Source organism: Sceloporus occidentalis, unplaced genomic scaffold (genome assembly GCF_023333645.1).
Source record: "Sceloporus occidentalis isolate IW3139 unplaced genomic scaffold, rSceOcc1.0.p SCAF_333, whole genome shotgun sequence".
In the NCBI taxonomy this organism is placed as follows: Eukaryota; Metazoa; Chordata; class Lepidosauria; order Squamata; family Phrynosomatidae; genus Sceloporus; species Sceloporus occidentalis.
In genome coordinates this window covers 18,338-42,561 of record NW_028317313.1, presented here as the reverse complement: position 1 = coordinate 42,561, position 24,224 = coordinate 18,338, and the positions used below count along the sequence as shown (strand labels likewise).

Genomic DNA, 24,224 nt, shown 5'->3' with positions numbered 1-24,224 from the left:
ATCCATGGAAAGCCCACTTCATTAATGCATCCAGTGCAGAAGAAGACTTCAGGAGAAGGATGAAGTATGTGGTGATAGACAATATTGTGTCAGGACTTACACAAGGCATAAAGAACTGTGTTCTAGGTACTTCAAAGTACTTCAAGCCATTCTCCTCTTCAGGAGAGGATGGATGTCCACCAATGTGCAATGGGATGGTATTTCTGCCCCATTGTAAAGGCCTTCAACCTACAGACGATTTACATCATTCCATGGATCTTGTCCAAAAGGTTTAAAGGGACAGGTACTAAAAACCCAACTGATTCACCACCCAAGTACTAAGAGTTAAATTCTGATTGGACTGTCATGACAGAAACATTCATTACAGTAAAATTAATATATTGCTAATTGCCCACTCTACAAACACCAGGAGTGACATCTCTCTTGGGTAGTGTATTTTTCCTTTGGATTTTATGCATCGTCCTATTTGCTCCTCAGATTTTTCCCAAATGATAGAATCCAAAATGTTTGAACCCATCTCTCACATCATACTATGATGATGGTTGAACACTGTTGATTATAGATGTTTCAAGGCGACCTCAGTCTCGACACGGAGTGACATGATGTCATCAGAGAGAACTCATCTACATTGGAATCAAACATCTCACGGGAGGTAATACTGCATGATTTCATTCTTCCTGCTACGTCAGTCTTTTAACAAAAGACCCTTGGTCACCCACGTCCTCCACTGCCGCTGTTCTCACTGCAGAGCCCCAGGATATGATGTCATATCACAGCACTCCCTGTAATAAAGTGTAAATTTGAGACCTTAAGATCTCTCTTGTAACTGGCCCATTGAGCAGCACAGCAGAGGGGCAGATTGCCCAAGAGTGCGATCTGACCCCCAGATTTGCACCAGTGGGACTGTCCCACGCCCAGACTCGCTGTCCTAAGTCTAGTTGGCTTAGGCCAGAATATGTCGCTAATAACAGGGACCAACCCTTCTATTTCCAGGTCAAAAAACTGATGACCAAGACCTTGTTCTATAGTTTTTTGTCTCTGAGTTTTTGAAGGAGGGTCATTGGTTCTTTTCAGTGTCCCCAAAAGAGCAAGTAGTCACAAAATTCTTAGGCTTAATTTTTTTATAGTTACGCTAAAACCTGCCATGCAAAGTTACAAATCTTAACAACATATTTGGGCAATTTTTATATATATTTTGCAATGTAGAGTATTTCATTTCTCTGGGTGGGGAGAGTACGAGTCGTCTCTCATAAACCTTAATTTAAACCTTAATATCTTGGAGTCAGGATTGGACTAGAGATGACGCGGCAGCTCCGGGACTTTAAGGCCAGCAGCCGCCAAAGTGTGGCCTACAGCGGGATATGAGAGGCTGCCAATTATGTCTTTAAGCTTGGCCAAAGGCCCACCGTCCAGAAGCCCACCAGTCATTGGCCAGTTTGGGCCTGCTCAGAGTATCCAATATTAAGCCGTTAAAAGTGACTCTAAATGTAGATAACTGAATTTTTTCTGAAGAAAATATATATTTTATTTGGAAATATTATTACACCAATAATCATCAACATGTTTTTATGGGAATAACAGGAGATGTTCACATCTTGAAAGAAGAATTTTTTTCACATCTGGGGAATTGAATTTCTGAACACGCAAAAGAAAACTTCTAAGATACTGAAAGGGAAAAAACCTACAAAAAGTTTTGTATTTTTTCCTCCGTACCGGCTTTTTTTGTTCACACACGGCCTTCGTGGCATTTCCCTTCTGAACAAAAGATTTGTAGCAAAGGCTAGTACTGATGCGTTTGTTCACAGCATGCGGTCAGGAGGAACCCAGCGTCATCCAGTAGGTTTCTCTAACCCCCTGCTGGTAACGCCGGCCTGGGTCGTCGGCACACTTTCTGAATTTTTTTTCCACAGAGGAAATACAATCTGGAAAACATCTGAACCGTCCACTGCATTTAGGAATATTGTTTATGTTCATGTTGAAGCACATACTTCCCAACCATCCTGATTTTCAGCCACTGTCCCACCAAATACCGATCCTGCCGGGCCCACCTCTAACCATGACCCCAACATGCCGCCCAACAAAAGTGGCCAGATTTGGACAACTGACATGTTGGGTTGTAAGGTAGGGGCTTCAGCGTGCAGGGAGTGCTAGGAAGGTTGGCATGGACAGGGGTGGACGTAGAGGGACACGCCGCTGTTTAAGGGGGTAATGGCCGGGGGAGTGGGGTATGTCAGAACACCGTGGCCCAGATGCGCTTCTCTCGGAGTCTCTGGGCAAAACCCAGGGAGGTCCCAGGCATGGTCACACGTTACGTATTTAGGAATAATACATTTTGTTTACAGAAATTAATTTATAAACTGATTATCTGCTGTTTCTGCAGACATCATGGCCGTAGAAACACTCAGCAAGCATTCTGAGCTCCTAGAAGAGACATCAGAAGGAAAGGAGGACAGAGTGATTTGGTTCTTGGTTCCTGACGTTGAGCCGCAGTGTGCAGCCATTGGCTGGATATACCCTGCTGTGTGCTGTTGTCATCAGGGGGTGGCTGGCCTTAAAGTGCCAGTCCCTGGATTTAATGCCTATTATGCCACCTTTAACACTGAATATGCAATAAGGTCACTATGGTAATAAATAATATGTCCTGTTCATAGCTGATGTGCCCTTCTTCTTACATAGATCATTTTACTGCAAGATGGTTCAAGATACATCAAGATACAAGCAAACCAGAGAATATTTTACTGATCACTCAAGAAAGCCTCAAGACTCGCTTAGGTTCAATGAATAAAGCTGTGCTGCCCTCTAGTGGCAGTAACACAAAACATCAATGTGAGTTATTGTGTTATTGTATATTAGTTATAACTTGTAGAAATAGGTAAGGGTTGAATTTGTGATGTTATTGTATATTAGTTATAATATTGTTGTATATTAGTTATAATTAGTTATATATGTATATTAGTTATAAGTTATTATTAGTTATTAGTTGTGTGAGTGTATGTTATTGGGTGCCAGCCGGCATCATCTTTAAGAGAACTGTCATGAAAAAAATATTTAAGTGTTCTTTAATAGTAAAAACTGAGATTTCCACACACTACTCAGAGCTGTCCTGTTTCAGATGTTACTGTGTGTGTATAAGTATGTTACTGTATGTGTTTCTGTTAGTATGTGTGTGTGTGTCATTATGTTTCTATATGTGCATGTGTTAGAATCTGTGTGCATAAATATGTTACTATATGTTTGTGTTAGTATGTGTATAAGTATGTTACTGTATGTGTGTGTTAGTATGTGTGTGTGTATAAGTATGTTACTGCATGTGTGTGTGTAAGTATAAGTGTGTTACTACCGTATATGTGTTAATTTCATACAACCCTCTCACAATTTGTCCCCCCCTTATTTTGGGGGCTTCTCGCTAGGTGCTGTGGGAGAGACGAAGCACTGATATACAGCAGGATGTTTGGGAAATGTTCTTCTGTTCAGATTCGCCATTAATGCTCTTAGACAACTCCCAGCCGGAGCCTGCGTGTGCTTCGTGAAATGCATCGGCTATTATCACGCTATTAGGGATTATGAAGCGAGAGCCGTGTAACGCCTGGAAGTCCATTAAGTACATGAAAGAAACCGCGTGTTTTATTCACGGGCAGTAAAATGCGGCACTCGGCATTCGTAGCTATTAAAGTATTTTCCTCTGAGACAGGCTGTGTGAATGTGCGCTCGTTCTGTAAATGGACTGAAAGTGCTGCGAATGATCTCTCCTGTCCTTTCATGCAGAAAACGGCGTCTCCCGTCCCTTGGTCTCATCTCAGATTCAGGAGTCATATTTTACCTTTACCACCTCTGCTGGGAAGCTGTTCCACTTACCTACCACCCTCTCAGTAAAGAAAAAAACTTCCTTACATTAATTAAGCCACCCACTAATGTCAGATTATGGCTTGTGGTGCTGGTTTCCTCCATAAATGCTGTTATTCTGCTGCTGCTTCTTCTGTGTCCCCACTGTGTTCACGTTTCTCCTGAGATCAGATCCACCAAAGGCAACTCACAGCCAACGCGTTTCACAACCCTACAAACCCAGCAACATCAAAGTACCAAATGCTGTTTCTATGACCCGTAAAATCAGTCCAGACTACAGAGAAAACATACGTGTGATAATGGCGGCACTCCAAATAGAAGGAATAGAAGAAAAGAAAGAAAAAAACAAACTATTTTTGTTGTTGTTTTGAATGCCAGAGTACTGCTTTGTAGTGCTTTGTACTGAGACACTTAAAGGGTTAAGGAACCCAAAAACTTCACCAGGTACGCATCACATTCAGTGCATGAAGAATGTGACATCATAAACTCAAGTGTTACAGCTGACTTACAGAGATTGTCTCACGGGGAGTGAGTATGAGATTGCTGGTGAGTACAGTTTGGCCCCCTGGACGAGATCATTTTACGCTGTTTCGGTAATCGACTGATTATCTGCAGCTGGGAATACGCCTCATAATTTCCACATGTAACTAATGCAGGGCTGTTATATGAGATAAAAGAGAGAGGGGGAGGGAGAGAGGGGGATGGAGGGGGGAGAGAAAGAGAAAGGGAAGGAAAGAAAAAGAAAGGGGAGGAAGAGGGAGGGAGAGAAAGAGAGGGAGGAAGAGGGAGGGAGAGAGAAAGAAAGGGAGGGAGAGGAAGGGGGAGAGAAGAGGAGAGAAAGAGTGAGGGAGAGAGAAAGAGGGAGAGAAAGGGAGAGAGAGAGAAGAAAAAAAAGAAGGAAGAAGGAATAAAAAGAGAAAGAAATGGATATTATGATCTGCCACTTACACGACTGTTACACTATATGAGTGTATTTTTATGCAGTAAAAAAAGAGGAATATTAACTATAAATGTTATAAATTTTATACATTTACATTATTTATCATTATTTATCATTATTTATCATTATACATCATACTCTGCAAACATTTTGAGCTTCTAGAAAAGGGGGCATCCAGGGAGGAAAAAGGAATTTGGGCCCCAAATAAGGACTGTCCCTCTTACATGTAAATGTGATGCTAAATATATATATATGTAGATGGATAGAGAGAGGGGAGCGACCTGTACCCCGACTGGGTACTCCCACCAAACGTCGCTTCCTCCTGCCGGGACACCAACAATTAACCCCTTCAGTGCCAGACAGACCCAGCATTGCAGAGAGAAGGGGGGGCATCGCTGCACCTGAGCTGCGTTGGCACTGTGGCTAGCCGAAGCTTAGCCCACCCCAAGCATCAGACAGCCCACCCCAAGCATCAGACAGCCCACCCCAAGCATCAGACAGCCCACCCCAAGCATCAGACAGCCATCCCCAAACACCAGACAGCCCACCCCAAGCATCAGACAGCCCACCCCAAACACCAGACAGCCCACCCCAAACATCAGACAGCCCACCCCAAGCATCAGACAGCCCACCCCAAACACCAGACAGCCCACCCCAAACATCAGACAGCCCACCCCAAACATCAGACAGCCCACCCCAAGCATCAGACAGCCCACCCCAAACACCAGACAGCCCACCCCAAACACCAGACAGCCCACCCCTAGCATCAGACAGCCCACCCCAAACACCAGACAGCCCACCCCAAACACCAGACAGCCCACCCCAAGCATCAGACAGCCCACCCCAAACACCAGACAGCCCACCCCAAGCATCAGACAGCCCACCCCAAACACCAGACAGCCCACCCCAAACATCAGACAGCCCACCCCAAGCATCAGACAGCCCACCCCAAACACCAGACAGCCCACCCCAAGCATCAGACAGCCCACCCCAAACATCAGACAGCCCACCCCTAGCATCAGACAGCCCACCCCAAACATCAGACAGCCCACCCCAAACACCAGACAGCCCACCCCAAACATCAGACAGCCCACCCCAAACATCAGACAGCCCACCCCAAGCATCAGACAGCCCACCCCAAACACCAGACAGCCCACCCCAAACATCAGACAGCACTCATGTTGAGGTGAAAACAAGACTCAGTTTTTTTGGAAACACAGGGGTATTTAACCAGTACAAGGGGTTGATTTACATCCAACAGACACACGAGGTTCTTTATCCTGCCCTCCTTTGCACATGACTCAGTATTTGCACTCAGCCCACCTCAGCCCAGCAGGGGGTCTCTGTTGTAGTCTGTGGGGGGAGAGGATGGTAAATACGGGCGGCTCCAGGGAACCTGCTGGATATCAGATCCAGGTACAAATACTGGTGATAGAGATAATGCGGCACTCCTAACCAGGGCCCACAGTCTGTAGGGAGGAGGCTGGCACTCAGGCCCCTCCAGGAGCCCATGGCATGGAGGCTTCTATGACAGATGGATGGATAGATAGATAGATGATAGACAGATGGATAGATGGATGGATGGATGGATGGATGGATGGATGGATGGATAGATGGATAGATGGATCAATAGAGGAGATGTGATAGAAACATTGAAGTACGAAGTACAGGAGAGAAGCTTCTCAAAAGAGGAGAAACGTTAGGAAAGGTCATCATCCAAAGCTAGAGAGTGGAAGGCCTGGGTATAATGAACAGAAGTGTTAATTTACTCATAGGGTGGTAGATAAGTGGAACAGCTTCTCAGCAGAAGTGGTAGAGGGTAATACAGTGAGGGAATATAAACATGCATGGGATATGGCTCCTGAATCTAAGACGAGACCAACGACTGATATGTCAAAAATAACGGGGGGAAACGATGGCAGAATGGGTCTGATCTGCCGTCACTTTCTATGTATCTTTATAGTCTATCTACCAATAGAAACATTTCTTGGATGATCTGCTCCATTTGATCCGGTGCCCACAGTGCCCACGCTCCCTCGTACGAAGAGAGTCCATTGTTCCGCAGTCATGCATTCAAGACGTCATCCCGACACACTTCCAATAAGCCGTTTCAGTTTCTGGGAGAACGGCCTATCAGCAGCCTACAATCGTGTCACATGACAATTAAGTGTTCCTGGAAAAAATCATGAATGATACAAAACTTTACCAAATTGAAGAATTATTTCTGGGAAGGGTCTATGAATTGTGTTGCCTCACCTATATGCAAAAGGTGTTACATTTACCAGAATAAGTGGAACAGCATCTTAAAACAAACATTAAAAAAGAGTAACTTGTTATTAAAAAAAGCTAGTTTTGTACAGGAGATAACGTAGTTTTAGGAAGTGAAAGAGTAACCGACAGATGATGGTTTTACATTCATTTTGTAATGTCACGTGAGATCTCTGCGCATCGCTTTAAAACACGCGAAGACTACAAGTTCCAGAATGCACAGCGACGCGGATATCCGCTTCCGGCAGGCGTCAGGGGGCAAGATGGCTGCGTTCGTCAGTAAGTGACTGTCAAGGAGAATGCGATAACATTGTAATGGTGGCTGTCTTGTTACCCCTGCTTCTGTTTTGTGTCTTGAAGAAGGGCGGCCATGTTTGTCACGGCATAACAGCCTGGGGCTGGTCGGTTTATCCGGTATTAAGGCGGAGACTTGGCGTCCTTGTTACCACCGGGCATTGCTGTCCCAGGCAGAAGCCATTATAGCCTTAATGCGTCGCTCGAAGTGTGCCACCTGACCCCTTTTCCTCCCCAGATGTCTGTCCTTTCCAGGATCTCATAGTGAGCATTAAGTATGACATATAAACAGCGGGAGATGTTAATAAATCACGTGGTGCAAATATATACATTATTCTTCTTTCACATGCACTGCTCCTTACATAAGAAGTCATCAGTTGGTTCCAAATTCACATAAAAAGTTTTTATAGCTCTATCTATATATGTATGTATGTATGGAGATATATAAAATTTTGGGTTCCCATCATATATTCAGGGCTTCATTCACTAAACAGCACCAAGCTGGAATTTTCTATTTTAAAGCAAGTTCACAGTGACTTTTGGTGAAATGGAAAATTCCACGTCGGTCCTAAAGGTGGGGGTGGTCTTTAGGGCTGTTTCTCTATTAAATGTTTCATATTGCAGCCCTGGCTTTATTGCATGGCTTCTCGTTCTATCCTTTTTGAAAGATAAAGGATCGAACACTATGAGTTTAAGACAAAATAATACGCAGAATACGTCCCATTTATAGCCCCCTGTATTTTCACGTCGCCGAGAGCAATCTTCGAAAAGGGGTTAAAATGACGTCCGATCGTCATAATCTTAAATAATCATAATAAATAACACGTCTCGGCAAAAAAAATCAACATTTTTACATTGAGTGAACCATAATGTGTAGGTTTATTTTTTTATTTTTTTTTATAGAGTGCGCAACAAGAATGAAAACTGATTTATTACAGAGATTTTTTTAAAATTTTCTTGCAGAATTTGGAGCATTCCTGAAAAATGCGTGGGCAAAAGAACCGGTCATAACCGCCGCCGCCGCCATTGGCATATTGGGTAATAAATTGCAGCGGCATAGTGTATTTAAATGAACGCCAACGCCAATTCGGTGTATTCCATGCACTATTTAGCATCTCCTGCCAAAAGAGCTGAGCTGTCCCATCCCGACGCATCTCACTGAGATGACCTTCTTGATCTATACTACATTGTTATATATAAAAAAAATAAAAAATCACTTCCTCCAAAGCCCTTACACCAGCGGTATTAATAATCTATAATATAGGGTAATAACTAAATGTGACACTCTGGAACATACGAAAGACATGTATGTTCAGTATTACAGCAATCCGTGTGTTGGGCTGCGGTACAGTGTAGAAGAAATTCTAGGCAAATTCTTTCCGACATGGAAAAGGGGGAATCGGTTTAACAAACGCTGCACAAATCACAAAAAATGCTGTTTTTAGGGTATAAAACCCCCTGGTCTTGAATGTGTTAAATGTAGGTATACGGCCCGGCTCGCCGACCCCAACGCGGTTCCAGTTGTTGAGCTGCCTTTCTTTGCTTCACAGCTGTTGTTGTTCCCGTTGTCAGCCCATACACAAAGTATTCCGCTATGATGAACAAAGCTGTGCCGTACGCCTATCCAGGTGAGAACCCCCCCCCCCCCCATATATTATGCCGGCTATTATGCAGGTATAGCTTTAACCCCCCCCCCCCCTCCAAAAAAAATCTTTTTATTAAACAGGTCTTTGTTCAGCGGGGGGGGGGGGGGTAATTCTGGTATAGAGTTTTAAAAGGTGGCACAATAATAACCAAAGAAATAATTGAGTGAGTAGAATGACTTCATTGGTTGCCCCCTAATGTTTTTTACTGAACTTTAACTGTTCTGTTCCTCGTAAACCGTTATTGTTCTTGGCGCCCCCGTCTCTTTTTAATATTCAATGCCTTTACGTGGAACGTCAGAAGCGAGTGGAAATACCGTATTGGCTCGAATATAGGCCGCACTTTTTCTTTAAAGTGGGGGTGCAGCCTATATTCGGGGTCTAGCGCCTATATTCGGGGACATGCAATCCCGGGTGCCGGGCAGGCAGCAGGGTTAGGATACAGATCCCCCGCAGCGGTGCAGGGGACCCGTATCCTACTCTCGAATGTGCTCAGACAGCCTCGCCTGCCAGCACTTCCCACCGGGGGGGGGGGGGGGGAAGGTGCCGGCACGGGAGATTGTCTAAGCGCATCGCGCAGACGTTCACCAGCAGCGGCGATGCGAGCATAAACAACCTCCGCTGCCGGCACGTCTGCACGATGTGCTTTAACAATCTCCCTTGCTGGTACTTCCCACGGCGGAAGTGCCGGCACCGGAAGTTGAAGTGTTATGTGTAGATGTCCCCCGCCGGCCCCGTGGAGTAAGCGGTAAGTCTGGTGGGGGGGGGGCATCTTGGGGACAGAGTGGCAGCATATCTCGGGGGGGGGGGGGTAGAGTGGCAGCATATCTCGGGGGGGGGGGGGGTAGAGTGGCAGCATATCTCGGGGGGGGGGGGGGCGCAGAAACTTTTTTTCATTAAAAAAGCACCTAACTTTTAGGGCGCCGCCTATATCCGAGCCAATACGGTAAGCTCTCGACAGTGACGAGGGACCACTAGTGTCACCTTATGCAGAATACAGAGTCATGACAAACGGGCGAGAGAACCTGAGCCTGACTCGCCAACCAACAATGGGTAGGAGGACCGAGCAAGGAAGGGAGAAGCGACATTTCATCCTGTTCCCCTTCATGAGGCCCAAGGCGGGCGTTGGACTCGACCTTGCCTGTAGACCTAACCTCAGTACCTGTAAAGGAAAATTGTTAACTAGGTAACTGCTTGATTGTTATTAATAATTTACTCTCTTTTCCATCTGTTGTTTAGTTCCAGTTCGAGATGATGGAAACCTGCCTGATATCCCCAGCCATCCTACTGATAACGTCGGACCCAACTTGGACTGGCTAAAGAACTTCTAATCACACGGATAACATGAAAAGAAGCTGCACGGTTAATAAACAAGTTCAGGTCGGATGCTCTCTGTTTTGCCCCTTTTTTTGTCCCGTTTCCAAACACAGATGGACGACGTTCGCCTCTGCCCTGTACGGAGCGCACGCTGCCAGCTTGCATCACCACTCTGTCCAATGTAATAAGAAATAAATGATATTATTAAAAACCAACGTATTTTGATAGTTGGATACAGAGTGATCTTTTTCTATATCCGCTAATGAGAAATGAAACATGCAGCGTGACGACCGCTCAGATATGCCCCAAACATGAATGACCAATATTTCAATTTGGGGTACGTGGTTAGAATTTCTGTAATTTAAGCCGTTCAGAGCTTCAGGGCTGTTGAATAATATTGGAGTTTTATTCAGTAAAACAAGGGTTGCATTTAAATCTCACTAAATCCATTGTGCTTTATAAAGGGTCACCCCCTTGCAATATTTTCGGCAAGAAGGGCCGAGCTGGCCCTGGGGAATCTCCCGGTACCTTGCTCCATCTATTCCACCAGAATGCTGTCTAGCACTACGCTGTTCAAACGGAAAAGCCGTATACAGCGGGAAACCACGGCTTAGATCAGGGGCGTCCAACATCTCCCATACTCCTCAGCTAGCCCCTTAGCTGAAAGAGAATTATGGGCGATGTAGTCCTGCAGCAGCTGGAGGGCCACAGGATGGACACCCCTGGCTAAAATGGCCAAACACTATCAGATTGAAACACTGTCCTGTGGAGACCCAGCCTAGAGTTACCCAAAGTTACACGATTGTATGTGAACAAATAGAGGGGTTTCTGGCTTCATTCATTGGGTCAGTAGCCAGCAGATGTTTGCCAGTCAAACTGCGATCCCTAAACATTGGCACGGGAGCGTATTGTTTTAAAAGGCAATTTGGCTATAAGGTTATCTTAAGTACGATCTAAACCGGCCTTTTAGCAAATATAAGATTTGTTCGTACGAGAGGCACCTAAAGCATCGCTATATAGTAAATAAACACGCAGTTTTATTCTGGAAGTTTTAGGAGATAAAATTAAAGCCAACATAAAGCATCTGTACAAATTCTGCAAATTCGATTAGGCGAGGCTGTATATACAGAAATAATCTGATTATCCAAAATTAAAGAGTAACATTAAAAAGGCTTTCACGTCACAAAGGTTGAGTTTAAGTAATCGCACGTGAGTTTTAACTATCCTCAAGTACTTGTCAATCCAAACTGTTCTTTAAAAGGTGACGGAACTGCAGGAAGCATCAGACGAGCAAAGGTGGAAAATGAATATCATTCAACCGAACGGGGACTCGGAAACGAGGAATAAAGCCCCGAAGCGGACTTTTTAACCCAATGGTTTTTCCGTATGGGAATTATTAATCCTTCCGCGTCCCCAAAGCACAGAACGAATACTCTCTGAGTAGGATTAAAATCAGTCAAAGTCTGGGCAGGGTCCAGGGCTGGAAAACTTTGTATACTGAAGAATCTTGTCACGTGGGCTGAGAGGCTGCCAGCTGAGAGGAAGCTCTTCATCGCCTTCACACAGATAATCCTCTTCAATCTTCACCTAGTAGCGAAAGACAAGTACTTTTTATAGGAAACCCTAAAAATGTATGTTTAAAGCCAGATTATAGATGATGAGACATTGGGCTATAACGCCAGAGGATGGAGCAGAAAAGGCTACGAATAACCCCGGGTTTGTTGCCTAAAGGGCCAGCGATTTTAATGATAGTGCTTCCATACCTGAGCTAATAGGGGTTCAGATGGAAGGAGAGATGGGGACAGCTTTGTGGCAATGTTATCCTTCTCCTCCTTGTGTTTCTTCCTCCTCTTGGCTGGAGGTCCTTCTGCCAGAGATGGACTTTCCGGACTAGCAGTCTCCAAACCGAGGGACAGCCCTGATAAGCCCCCCCGACTAGCAGGCAGCTCATCGTTTTCTGCGGCGTCGTTCTCCGAGTTGGCAGGGGATGGCGTGTTGGACCGATGGGGTCCTTCATCCTGCAAGAACAAGGTTTTCACACAATACATTATAATCAGATCAATAATGAGAAGGCTGCCAGCCGGAGAGAGAAGAAAGTGAATGGAAAGAACATTTCTGGACAGGAACTTAAAAAGGGAACCGAGGGGAGGAGCGGAGATTGTGAACAAAAATGGATGGACGCATTAATAAAATCAAGAGGTTCTAGAATTGGAGATGAAAGCCCCATATTTGGCATTATCTTCAACAATTCCAGGGTTGCCCGCGAAGGGTTATGTATAAAAAGTGATTATGGTGCCGCACCGGCAATCAATAGAACGGACCAATCAGCAGCGCAAGCGCATTTGCAGCTATGACGATAAGGCCACATTCCAAAGCAATCCAGATAAGTCACATAGGATGTGTTTCCGCAGGGTCAATGACCTCGTCTACGACACAGTAAGTTCCATACCTCAAGCATGATAGTGAGATGGCTCTTTCTATAATCATCCCCATACGAATCCAGGATTTTCATAAGGCATCTAAAAAAAGCAAAATATTTTTGTTTAACACAAGGGCCACGCAGCAGAGTTACATCTCTAAAAAAGAAAAAAAGGACTTGCTGGAATTCACGGTTACCTCCGTTCTTGTTTCATCCGTCGCGTTATCTTCTGCACTTCGTGGAGCCTGTTGAGAATCCTCTCGTTCACCTGGAAAATAATTCTAGATTTAATAGGAGAAGAACCTCTCAATACAACGGAAAACGTCATGCAAGATACCCGAAAACCCTCCCGCCGGGATGGGATTTCCCCATAACACATCGCAAAGCTTCGCTACCTTCTTACATAGTTCTATACATAGGCCTTCCCCATTGAACCTTTACGTCGAGGTGCATTCTGGGTACGGGTGGGCAATGATTCCATTATTTATTTAACTTCTTCCCGCCATGCTCCAAAATAAGTCTGAATTCTGTGCAACGGTGGAGCAGAATGTGGCATCCACAAACATGCTCGACAAGGTCAAATAGAGGTTATTGATCCTAGCAATTCCAAAATCCTGAAGAGGTATCCCCTATGGGGTCTGCAATGTATTTTTGTGCCGGTTCAACCACAAAGCATGCTCTACGTAGGGGACGCGTAATAAAAGGCGCTCCTCTGTGCCAACCTGTTCGATTTCTTTACATCGCCGGCTCAGGGCAAGGAACTTCCTCTTGTTGAGTTCTCTCAGCCTCTGCTGGGCTTCTTCTTCCTCTTCATCCTGAAGGTTGTCTCCGCTGAGGCCTCCATCCACAAACTCCACTTCGGTCTCGAGCTCGCTTTCCAAAATATTTCCCCCAAACAACGGCGGAAGAGCGAGTTCAGAGCCAGGGGGGACGGAGAACTCCTCAAAGCTCACAGCCATGATGGAATCTAGAAGCGTAGAAAAAAAAAGGACGTTTCAGGTTTCTGTAGAGATCCAAACTCCTGGATATCTTAATAGACCGAGCGAGACAGATGGCGAGGAAGTGCTTGGGGTGCTGTTCCACTTACACAAAATATTATTTTGCCCTCTGTGGCGTGTTAAGCAAAGACTGGCATTTCACTCTTACCTCTGAGGGTTTCATTCACATTAAAAGATCATAGGGACACAGGTTTCTATGGCAACAACCAATAAGTGCCTGCACGTGTCTCCTGGCACAATTATGAATGAGACAAAATATTAGATTGTTAAAGAGTTTAGGCATTAACAAATTCTGGGACAGTTGTGATGCACTTAGTCTTTCTTCTACCGTAATTACCTCTTCTCAATCCCCCATTCAGGATCTCCCCCCTTCTCTGGAATCGCCCCTCCAGTCAGACTTTCTGCCCTGTAAGGGATTTAAAAAGCTCTTTCTGGTACTCTTTTCCAATAAGAGTACAACCTTTCTTCCCAACACTCTCAGCCATCATCCTAATCCAGCCATCGGAATGATCAACAATCTCTACAGATCATCCGGTCCCGGCCAACCCATCCCCATCCGAGCCGCCGTCTCCCACTGTTCCCCCTCAACCACCGACTAGATTGTAAGCTCCCGGGAGCAGGGCTCTCTTCTCCTTTTGTACCCGTTTGTTATCGTGTGTGACTTTAAATGATTCCACTGATTGTAACAGCACTACGGACTCTGCTGGCGCTATAGAAATAAATGTAATGAATTGTTAATGTCTTTACGAGCCGAGGTTCCCGAGTCTTTCCTGATAATTTGTATCTTGCTCCCAATTTCAGAATTGGGCTTTATCCTTCTGGAGATGGGGGCTCCAGAACTGCACCCAATACTCTCAGCAATGTCTGACCAGAGATAGAACCCCTTCCCTCCTTCTACCCAGCACCCTGCATGCATTTTCCCTCCATTTTATCACACTCTTGGTCTCAAATACCTGTTCCGGTCAGCTGGTCGTGGATTTCACACACATTCCTGCAGAAGTCATGTTCCGATCTATGTAACCCCAACACATTTGTTAACCGTCAGCAGAACATTTCCTGTGTGACAAATAAAGTTTTACGTATTGAAATAATAAAAAAAAAGGATCCTAGCAACGGCAGCCAATGGGCACTATCCTTCGAAACGTTCTGCCGCGCCTCTTTCTGACAGATTCATATTTTAGCCAATGGGGTAAGAGTCGCCTTATATACGTCTGCGTCGCGAAGTTTAGTGCTGACCGGAAGTGAGGTAATCAGGAAGCGCCGCGCACTGTGCTTTCGTGTGTGCGCTGTACCGGGTGTTTCGGTGCGGTGAGGAGATTGATTTGGTTGGTTTTGTGGGGATACTTGGTAGGGGCTGCAGCCTAACAGCAGCGGGATTACTCAGTATTACGTCCCAGCCAGGAAGGTGAGTGACGTCATTTGAATATTTTTATGGGTATGCTGGTTCCATTATCTTGTGTGAATTTAGAATATGATATAGTATGTGTATATATATATATATAGGCGCACTGGAATACAGTTACCCCCCCCCATACGTTATTTCGTGGTGTGTGCCAATTGTGGCCCTTACATATACTTTTAAGGTCATTTAAAGAAACAGGGATGTGCTGCTTTGGTGAATTACTGTATGATTTTTAGCACATTTCCTGGATATGGGTTGTGTGTCACATTTCTGTAACCGGTGTCCTGGAGGAGTATGATTGACTGTTCTTGGCAACGTGAGGGTGTTTTTGCAATCTACTCCCGCTTGTGAAACGCCGGTCCTAGTAGCTAAATGTCCTTTCTTGAATAATGTGATGCTCTTAATGATAGTGGGTCAGATACTAGAAGTAATAATAATAATATGGTGATGGATATGTGCAACAGGGGGAAAAAATGCTATTTAGACATCTGACCCCAGTGACGGCTGCCAAAGCAACCCTGCAAATTATACATTTATTTATTTTTTAAAGCATCCACGACTTGTGAATGTATTTAGGCAAGTAGGGTAAATTAAGTTTGATGAAATAATCGGGGTAGTATGACTTTATTTATAGGATGTGAACCCGTATATATGTGTTTCTTTACATTCATATTTTGGTATTTCCAATCTTTTAATTTTAGACGCGATCATCGTTAAAACATGTCTCTGGCGGATGAGCTGCTGGCCGACCTGGAGGAAGCGGCCGGGGAGGAAGACGATAACCTAGTAGATGAGGATGACTTGGAAACAATCGAAGAGGTGCAGGAGGAGATGCAAGTGGACATGAATGCTGATTCGGTAAAAAGTATAGCCAAGCTATGGGATAGTAGACAGGTGAGTTGAAGAAATGTCTTCCTTCGGTTGAGTAACAAACTGCATTAAGGACCAACCTCTCCTGTTGTAATCTTTTAATGATAAACATGCATGTGATGTTTTAATAAGATTGATGACCTCAACAATGAATGAAATAAATTGGAGGATCCGGAAGGAGGTACACCCGTAGAGATCAGCAGTTTAGGAGTCACGACTACCTGGCTGCTGGGATTTGTCAAGTCCTATAAATTCATCTGTGTGTTGATGGCTTTTGTTCTTTAAACGAGGCATTCACGTTTATGAATCTTTTTTCTCTGTTTTTAAGTTTTCAGAAATATTGGAGAAGATAGAGGCTTATGTCAAAAAGCAACCGAATGCCGAAGGTAGTGAGTTCTATTCCACCCCACCTGTCACTTGTGGATGCGTAGAAGTTTGTAGCAATACATGCGCTTATTCTGCTAGGCTGTGTATCACACAAACATTTCATTGACATTAATGTAGATGTTCTGTTTGTGGAAAGAATCCACCATCCCCGTTATCTATTTTTAAATAGTCAATGGGTTGTTGGAGTACTTTTAGTCATTTGAAGATGTGAAATGCTTCTTGTTGAATATTAATATCTGTGCTTCTTCTTGCCGTTATTATCCAGTAATGGGACCGGTGGAAGCTGCCCCGGAATACAAAGTTATAGTTGATGCAAACAATCTGACCGTTGAGATTGAGAATGAACTTAGTAAGTATATTCTTTTATATTCCTTGGTGTTAATTTTATGGTCTACTTTTAGGAGTCATTTTTTTTGTATTTAAAATACTAGAGCAGGTGAAGGAAGGGTAAGGAGAACAAAATGGGGCCCTGGGGAAGAGCAACATGAGAATGGGGGAAACCCATGAGAGAGGAGGATGTTTGTCATGTATCATTGTGAGTTATTTAGGGGAATCTTGTGTGGCTTTTATACACCAATAAGTTTAAATCCATCTAGTTGTGTTCACCACAGGCTGTAACAGTGACTCCTGCTGCAGATGCTCATTGGTCAGATGTGCAGAACATAACTTTTTGACATCTTTGAATTCTTTCAGATATTATTCACAAATTTATCCGGGACAAATATTCCAAGAGATTTCCAGAGTTGGAGTCCCTGGTTCCAAATGCCTTGGACTACATCAGGACAGTAAAGGTAAGTGCCATAATGTAATACACTTTTTTTTTTTCTCTCTCTCAGACAGTCGTGTATCTTGCCGCTCACTGGATTGGAGTTTAAGGATTCCTACCTAATTTTATTTATAGTGAGCTCAGGGAGCTCTTGGATCACACACAGTGTCTATAACCCTGATTCTTTCATACTCCTGGCCAGCAAGGATTAGGGAGGTTGGAGTTGTCTTACAATAATATCGGAATCCGATATTCTGATATCAGAGCGACAGAGGACCGTAATCGTATGCAATTCTTCAGGGATCTTCATTGGCTAAGATAGGAGTCATCTGTACAATGTGGCCTTGTAAACAGATCATGTTATTATTGATCTTGCACACTTGAGCTTAATGTATAAAACTTGTTTTACTTGTATCCTGCGCATTGGAGAATCCACAGCGATTACAATAACCTGGTGCCTTTTTATTTTTTAATTAGATTATTTGTAACTTCTCAGTTTCCGTATTTTTGGGCAATTAATCACAAGATATGTGAAAATGCTCACTAGCCTTTTCTATGCTGCAATATTAAGAGTGGTGCCTTTTATTTCTATCGTAGGAGCTCGGGAACAGCCTGGACAAATGCAAAAACAATGAGATTCTGCAGCAGATCCTCACCAATGCCACTATAATGGTTGTGAGTGTGACCGCTTCCACCACGCAAGGGTAGGTCTATACCTGATTCTAGAGAAGTTCCTGGTCCTGTTCAGCGGTTCCGCTTTGCATTTGGTGTCCAGCGCACAATGATCAACGCAGACGAGTTTACGCGATCTCTTTACAGGCAGCAACTGACAGACGAAGAGCTGGAGCGCATCGAGGAAGCTTGCAATATGGCTTTGGAGCTGAACCAGTCCAAGCACAGAATCTATGAGTATGTCGAGTCACGCATGTCATTCATTGCTCCAAACCTATCCATCATTGTGGGGGCTTCTACTGCAGCCAAAATAATGGGTAAGGTTTATATGTAGTATGTGTTTTCTGCTGAATGGGGTTGTATTTAATTCATTGTCAGGGCAATAATAACCCTGTAATAACCCCTGTTTAGTATCCCAGGGTGGGTCTGTGTTGCTGACCACTTTTTCTTTGAGACAATCTAACCTCTATGATTTCAATAGAACTGCCTAAAAGTTATTTAGGTTTTATTATGTCTGTCCTCTGGCGATTCACCACTTGCGCTTCTCCCAAGGAGAATTAAAACATTGTTTAAAGGGGCCTTTATCTAAATAAATAAAAAATAAAAAGACTGCCGTCTATACTATGGTACAAGCAGGCCCTGTTTGGTTTTCTAGACTCAGTTGTACATTGTGGTAGCAATCTATATGGGACACGTTTACGGAACGGAGTCACCATAAGGTATGCAGAATTTCTAACATCTGTCCTAAAAGTACCGATGTGTCCAAGTGCTCCAATCCAGATGTTTCAGGCTTAAGAAGCAGCTGTTGGCTTTTAACAGGGGGTAAACTGAGCAGGATTTACGGGCTAACAGACATATTTATACTGTACAAATTAAGTCCACACTGACACATGGTTTTTATTGCATTCTGTTTTGTTATCTAAAAAATATAGTCTGCAAAGACCTTAAGTCTTAACTTAACGTTAAGGTTCTTACTTTCTTTCAGTTTGCAGCCTTACGTTTTATTTCAGGCGGGTTTATTCACTTATCATAGCAGCTTTTCCCGGTATGAAGGGGTAAATCCTTTTTACTTACCCTTTAATAATACAGCAGCCATTTTCGGTCTGTTTTGCATTACAAATCTGCTGCAGCTGGTAGTTCAGAACACTGCGAAGCCAGCGAGATGAAATGTTCCATCAACTGACCTAAAAATCTGACCCATTTAGCGAACAAGCCCCAAACAGAACACATAAGAAGATTGCGTATTACAAAATATCGACGTTCTGCTTTCTTACAGGTATTGCCGGCGGTCTGACAAATCTCTCTAAAATGCCAGCCTGTAACGTCATGCTGCTTGGGGCGCAAAGAAAGACCTTGTCTGGGTTTTCTAGTACATCGGTGCTTCCCCATACGGGGTATATCTACCATAGCGACATAGTACAGTCCCTGCCCTCGGTAAGTGAGGTGAATGTTGTGTTTCTTCACATACCCGCTGTAGCCATTCATTTTATTTATTCATTTCTCTTTGTTTAACCCCGAAGGACTTGCATCGAAAGGCAGCACGACTTGTATCTGCAAAATGCACATTAGCGGCACGTGTTGATAGTTTTCACGAGAGTTCGGAAGGAAAGGTCAGTAATAATATGCATTAATATTTATTTTCCTAGAAATTGGTTTTTATAGGAATAATTACGCAGATCTGAGGTGGGCGGAATATATATATATATTTTTTTTTTATTATTTATTTATTATTTTTTTTTTCTCCCCTGTCCTTGTGATACTATAAAAATACATTTCCACACCGACACAGGCAAGCTTGCATCTAATAAAAAGGGGGGGTAGCTCTTTAAGTTAATCAGCAAGAACCACCAAATCACTGGTACACCGGTATATGAAATGTGAGCCAGGAGGGAAAGCATCAGGTTATCCGTTATTCACTTTATCGCTGGCCTCTTATACTTGCTTCAGGTTGGTTATGACCTAAAAGAAGAGATTGAACGTAAATTTGACAAGTGGCAAGAACCCCCTCCGGTCAAACAAGTGAAACCTCTGCCAGCTCCCCTTGATGGGCAAAGAAAGAAACGTGGCGGGCGTAGGTGAGCAGCTAGGGTACCGACGCTTTCAAGCTGATGTCTGTCTTAAGGAAACCAACACCAAGCAATGCGTTTTACCCTTTCAGGTACAGAAAAATGAAGGAACGTCTGGGACTAACGGAGATTCGTAAACAAGCCAACAGAATGAGCTTTGGCGAGGTATGGGGTGTGTGTGTTTACATTGCCATGTGTGATCTCTGCAAGCAAAAGTTGTGTAAAATGTTTAGCAAGCAGCTAATGGAGGATAACAAGCAATGTGTGCGTTGGATAAACGCGTGCTATGAAAACAAGGAGGGTAACGTGTCCAAAAGTCTGGTTAAAACCATATTTTATATTAATTGGCCAATGTAGCTGCGCTTCATCATATTCTGAAGAGATGTACAACAGGTAAGCGGGACGTAGGTGGTCCAGAACAACAATTTTGACAGAAACGAAGTAAGGAGGGCCAAATTTCAGTCTATTACTAAAGCTTTGGAAGGCTTCCGGTTTGATTCTCAGTATATCGTGACATAAGGAGTTGACTGCAAGAACGTGGAATTGTTTTTTTTTATTTTAGATTGAAGAAGATGCTTATCAGGAAGATCTGGGTTTCAGTCTAGGACATCTCGGGAAGTCTGGAAGTGGCCGGATACGACAGGCTCAAGTCAACGATGCCACTAAGGCCAGAATCTCCAAAACCTTGCAGGTACGGCCCCCCGGACAGCGGGAGATTGACTGATCATATGTGCATAGTAAGGTCGCGTTCAAGTAGACTTTACGAAAGTACTTGGGGTGCCAGTGACATCTCTAGACCGTACAACAATATGGTGATTGCATATTGTGTCACACATTTAAACCTGTGATGTCACAGAGCAGTATAAGATCGCCCCCCCCCCCCCCCCATTCTACATGCTTTCCTTAACTCATTTACATTCTTACACGTCCACATCTAACTGGCTTCTATTACCCTTCACAGCGCACACTCCAAAAACAGAGCATGGTGTACGGGGGCAAGTCTACCGTCAGGGACCGGTCTTCAGGTACCGCGTCCAGCGTTGCTTTCACGCCTCTTCAGGTGAGCGTTTTATGTTGTAACGTGTAATGAATGCGGTAATTAAACATGTTGTATAGGAATCATACCAAGGCTTATTTGTTCATAGATTTAGATAAAATGTAGTATCGTCTTCCAGCAGCCCCTTTTAACCGTGACGTGCCTGATTACCATTCGAGTGGCACGCACCGATCCGCAGAAGTGATTTCTAGCGGACCTAGGGAGCTTTCGCTTGCCAAGCTGGTTCTGATTAGCAAGTAAAGAGATCAGCAAATCTCCCGTATTCCTTCAGGGTTTAGGAGTAAGGGTGAGCTAGGCATATAGTCGGAACAGGATAAAACATTTTATAGAGGGTACAAGAACATTAATAACATGTTGAGAACTACTAGTACGGGCGGAGGAGAGCGCCGGCTCTTGTGTACTAGAGATCATTGGGATTAAAGGAAGTCCTTGGCAGGGTAACTAAGCGGGTTCTTGTGAGATTGGATGGAACGAGACAGGAGAAATGTTCTCTCTTGCAACCTGGTACTTAGTGAATCACCCCCTTATAGTAAAGCATGGTTGTCCAACCTGCGGCCCTCCAGCTGCTGCAGGACTAAGTCGCCCATAATGCTCAGCTAAGGGGCTGGCAGAGGAGTATGGGATATGTAGTCCTGCGGCAGGTTGGACACCCTTGTACTAAAGTCTATCTGCCTATACCAGCGTGTTCATTGAGCGATGCTTTAATCACAATGCCGTGTTTCTTGTAGGGATTAGAGATTGTTAACCCTCAGGCAGCTGAGAAGAAAGTGGCAGAAGCGAACCAGAAGTATTTTTCCAGCATGGCGGAATTTCTCAAAGTGAAGAATGAGAAGAGCGGCACCATGACGCAGTGAGGCCGGCACGCACTCTCTAGACTTGAATCTTTGTTACTAGCGGGACGTCTGCTCAACAATCCGGCACAACGAAGAGTAGATCAGATACCTGCTGCGGGAGATGTCCGACCTAGAGTATGTGTTAAATTGGTGTGACTTGGAAACAAAGGACCCGGAATCCAGTGTTGAACCCCTTCTGGAGTAACCGGATTCGGAGAGGATCGCGTGCCGCATGCTTTTCATAGAGACCTGGATCCAGCAGAACACTTGTCTTGTTTTTAAACGTTACGGGAAGAGGATTGTATGATTTATACTTTTATTTTGGAGAATATTGGAAGTACTGAAAAATATAATTTAAGTGCCCCACATGAAACTTAATAAAATGTCTGATTTGTTTTTTTTAATGTAGGGCTTAAATGTGCATTATTTGTGGCAGGTACCATCGGAAAGGGTTATCTATATAGCTTTCGACGGCGGCTATTATTGGTGGGCTTTGGTTCTAAGGGTAATCACGAGCAAGTCAGACCCACAGCAAGTGTTCGGCTTAAACTGTGTTTTAATTAGATTTATATATATTGTATCGCTGCTGGGGAAAGGGCTTTCATGCAGAGGATGGGGGCAAAAAAAAAAAAGTCCCGAAGGCTGCATGTGCAGATCGATTAAACTGTGCTGCTTTAACGTGGGCTGTACAGGACGGCTCGTTGATGGAAATGTACATACATCTTGTTCCGGTGACGCGCAGGATTTGTTTGTTTGATAACGATATACGGTTTTTATGTCATTCAGAAAAATTAAACGAATAAGTCTTCATTTAGAGCGGTCTGCTTATATCTCTGTAAAAAATTTAGTTTTTGCCTGAAGCCAAAAACGCGAGGACAGGAGCTCAGCGCCAGGACAGGAGGACAGGAGCTCACCGCCAGTCCATTGAACGATCTGTTCAATGGACTGGCGGTGAGCTCCTGTCCTGCCGTCGGCTGTTTTCCTGGGGATTGACCGAAACCTGTTGTATTTAAGCCGCTGTACGCCGGCCGTTGAGTATATTATGGAGTCTAGTCCTGGTGTTCTATGCAGAAGTAGTAGCGGTCTGATCCCGATTCCAGCTCCATGGCTCCTCTTATTGTTAGCTACCCCGTCGTCATCATCTGACAAAGTGGGCTCATCGTCTGTTTGTATATCAGTCTGGCTTCGTCTATGTGAATGGGAAGTTCTTTGTTTCAGAGCGTTTGACGGCCGTGCGCGGTGACCCGGACTGTCACGGCTGCAGAAGACTTTCCCGTTTGTTGGCATCTCCAGGACGAAAAAAAATAAACAAGCTCTAAAACTTTATATAAATGGAGCTCGCAATAAAGTCCCCCCCCCTTTACATCTGTTTAATGGGAGAACGCGTTACCGCTTCGCACCGAGCCTGTAGTCCAATATCCTTTTCATGGACGGTGTAAAGCGGGCGAGAACGGAATCTCCACAAAGATGGAGCCGTATCCGTCGGCTCTTCCAACGGATTATGGTGTCGGCGAAATGTAACCGCGGCCTCCTCGAAGGGGTAAATGCGTGTGGAGGGATTCTGCAGAATCCCCCCCCATTCTATTGCAAGGTCGACCTCGGCTAGTGTACGCATTAAATGCATATGATGACTGGGGTGTCCACTTAAGGGGGGCTCTCACCAGTTTTGGGGGGTTCTCGGGAGAGGCAGAGCTCAGCTGGACTCTGGATAGTGATCCTGACATCACGATTCATTCTCCAGCGTCCGGTGACGGGTATCGCATTTAAGGGGTGTGGTTAGATAGAACAGTGGGTGGGGCTTAACAGGACGTGTGATTTTTTTTTTTTACCTACATATTGCTATTTATGTAACAGACATTTAAATCATTGATTTTGAATGTATTTTACTTAAGTCTTTTATAAAACATTTCCCAGCCATTCTTGGGATCAGGAGAGGAAACGGGGGGGGGGGTTGGGAGAGATTTGGGACCTAAAGATGGACTGTCACGCCCCCTAGGGCCAGGGGGTAGATTTATGAATTGTTGTAAAAGCTGCACAATTTATCACAATAAATAGCTAAACGAAACGCCTCATGTGTTCATCTAGCCAATCCGCTGCCAGAAATCCCCCTGATTGATAGATCTCTTTACCAATTACAGAGCAGTCGCCGCCGCCGCCGCTTGTACTTTGTGATCTCCGGTGGCTGGCAAGGCATCTTGTAACCGTTATCATAAGGGCTCGTGACTGACACGTTCGTTGTCCAATCAATTTGTAATCCCGCCTTCCGAGTATTCCCTCCGCAAAATAAAACCCTGCTGCCTCAGGTAACACTGTATCCCCGCATGGCCAATCAGGCTCGCTTCCTTTACTTACTAGCTGAGATTGACACTCGGGTCATCAAATCAGCCGCGCGTCCTACGCTATGCGCTTTATATTGACGTCTTTTATAGCCAATAACCAATTAAGTTCA

At 44.4% G+C, this 24,224-nt stretch overlaps 3 protein-coding genes across 3 annotated transcripts; 2 read left to right on the top strand and 1 right to left on the bottom strand.

Annotated features, from left to right (window-relative positions):
* Positions 1 to 7,266: 7,266 nt before the first annotated feature.
* LOC149274397 (NADH dehydrogenase [ubiquinone] 1 alpha subcomplex subunit 3-like) lies at positions 7,267 to 10,319 on the top strand. Its single transcript, XM_089505537.1, has 4 exons — positions 7,267 to 7,330; positions 8,303 to 8,383; positions 8,896 to 8,973; positions 10,228 to 10,319. Exons 1-4 carry the CDS (start codon positions 7,267 to 7,269, stop codon positions 10,317 to 10,319), a joined length of 315 nt encoding a protein of 104 aa, XP_089361663.1.
* Positions 10,320 to 11,757: 1,438 nt separating this feature from the next.
* LOC149274396 (TCF3 fusion partner homolog) lies at positions 11,758 to 13,683 on the bottom strand. The gene is made up of 5 exons (XM_089505554.1): positions 13,447 to 13,683; positions 12,922 to 12,992; positions 12,755 to 12,824; positions 12,069 to 12,323; positions 11,758 to 11,892 (listed from the first exon to the last, which is right to left on the bottom strand). The coding sequence occupies exons 1-5, from the start codon at positions 13,681 to 13,683 to the stop codon at positions 11,758 to 11,760; spliced, it is 768 nt and encodes a 255-aa protein (XP_089361680.1).
* Positions 13,684 to 15,844: 2,161 nt separating this feature from the next.
* LOC149274395 (U4/U6 small nuclear ribonucleoprotein Prp31) lies at positions 15,845 to 21,796 on the top strand. The gene is made up of 13 exons (XM_089505550.1): positions 15,845 to 16,018; positions 16,323 to 16,383; positions 16,647 to 16,730; positions 17,075 to 17,172; positions 17,745 to 17,851; positions 17,967 to 18,136; positions 19,096 to 19,253; positions 19,340 to 19,429; positions 19,767 to 19,894; positions 19,978 to 20,050; positions 20,448 to 20,576; positions 20,847 to 20,945; positions 21,671 to 21,796. Exons 1-13 carry the CDS (start codon positions 15,845 to 15,847, stop codon positions 21,794 to 21,796), a joined length of 1,497 nt encoding a protein of 498 aa, XP_089361676.1.
* The last annotated feature ends 2,428 nt before the right edge of the window (positions 21,797 to 24,224 follow it).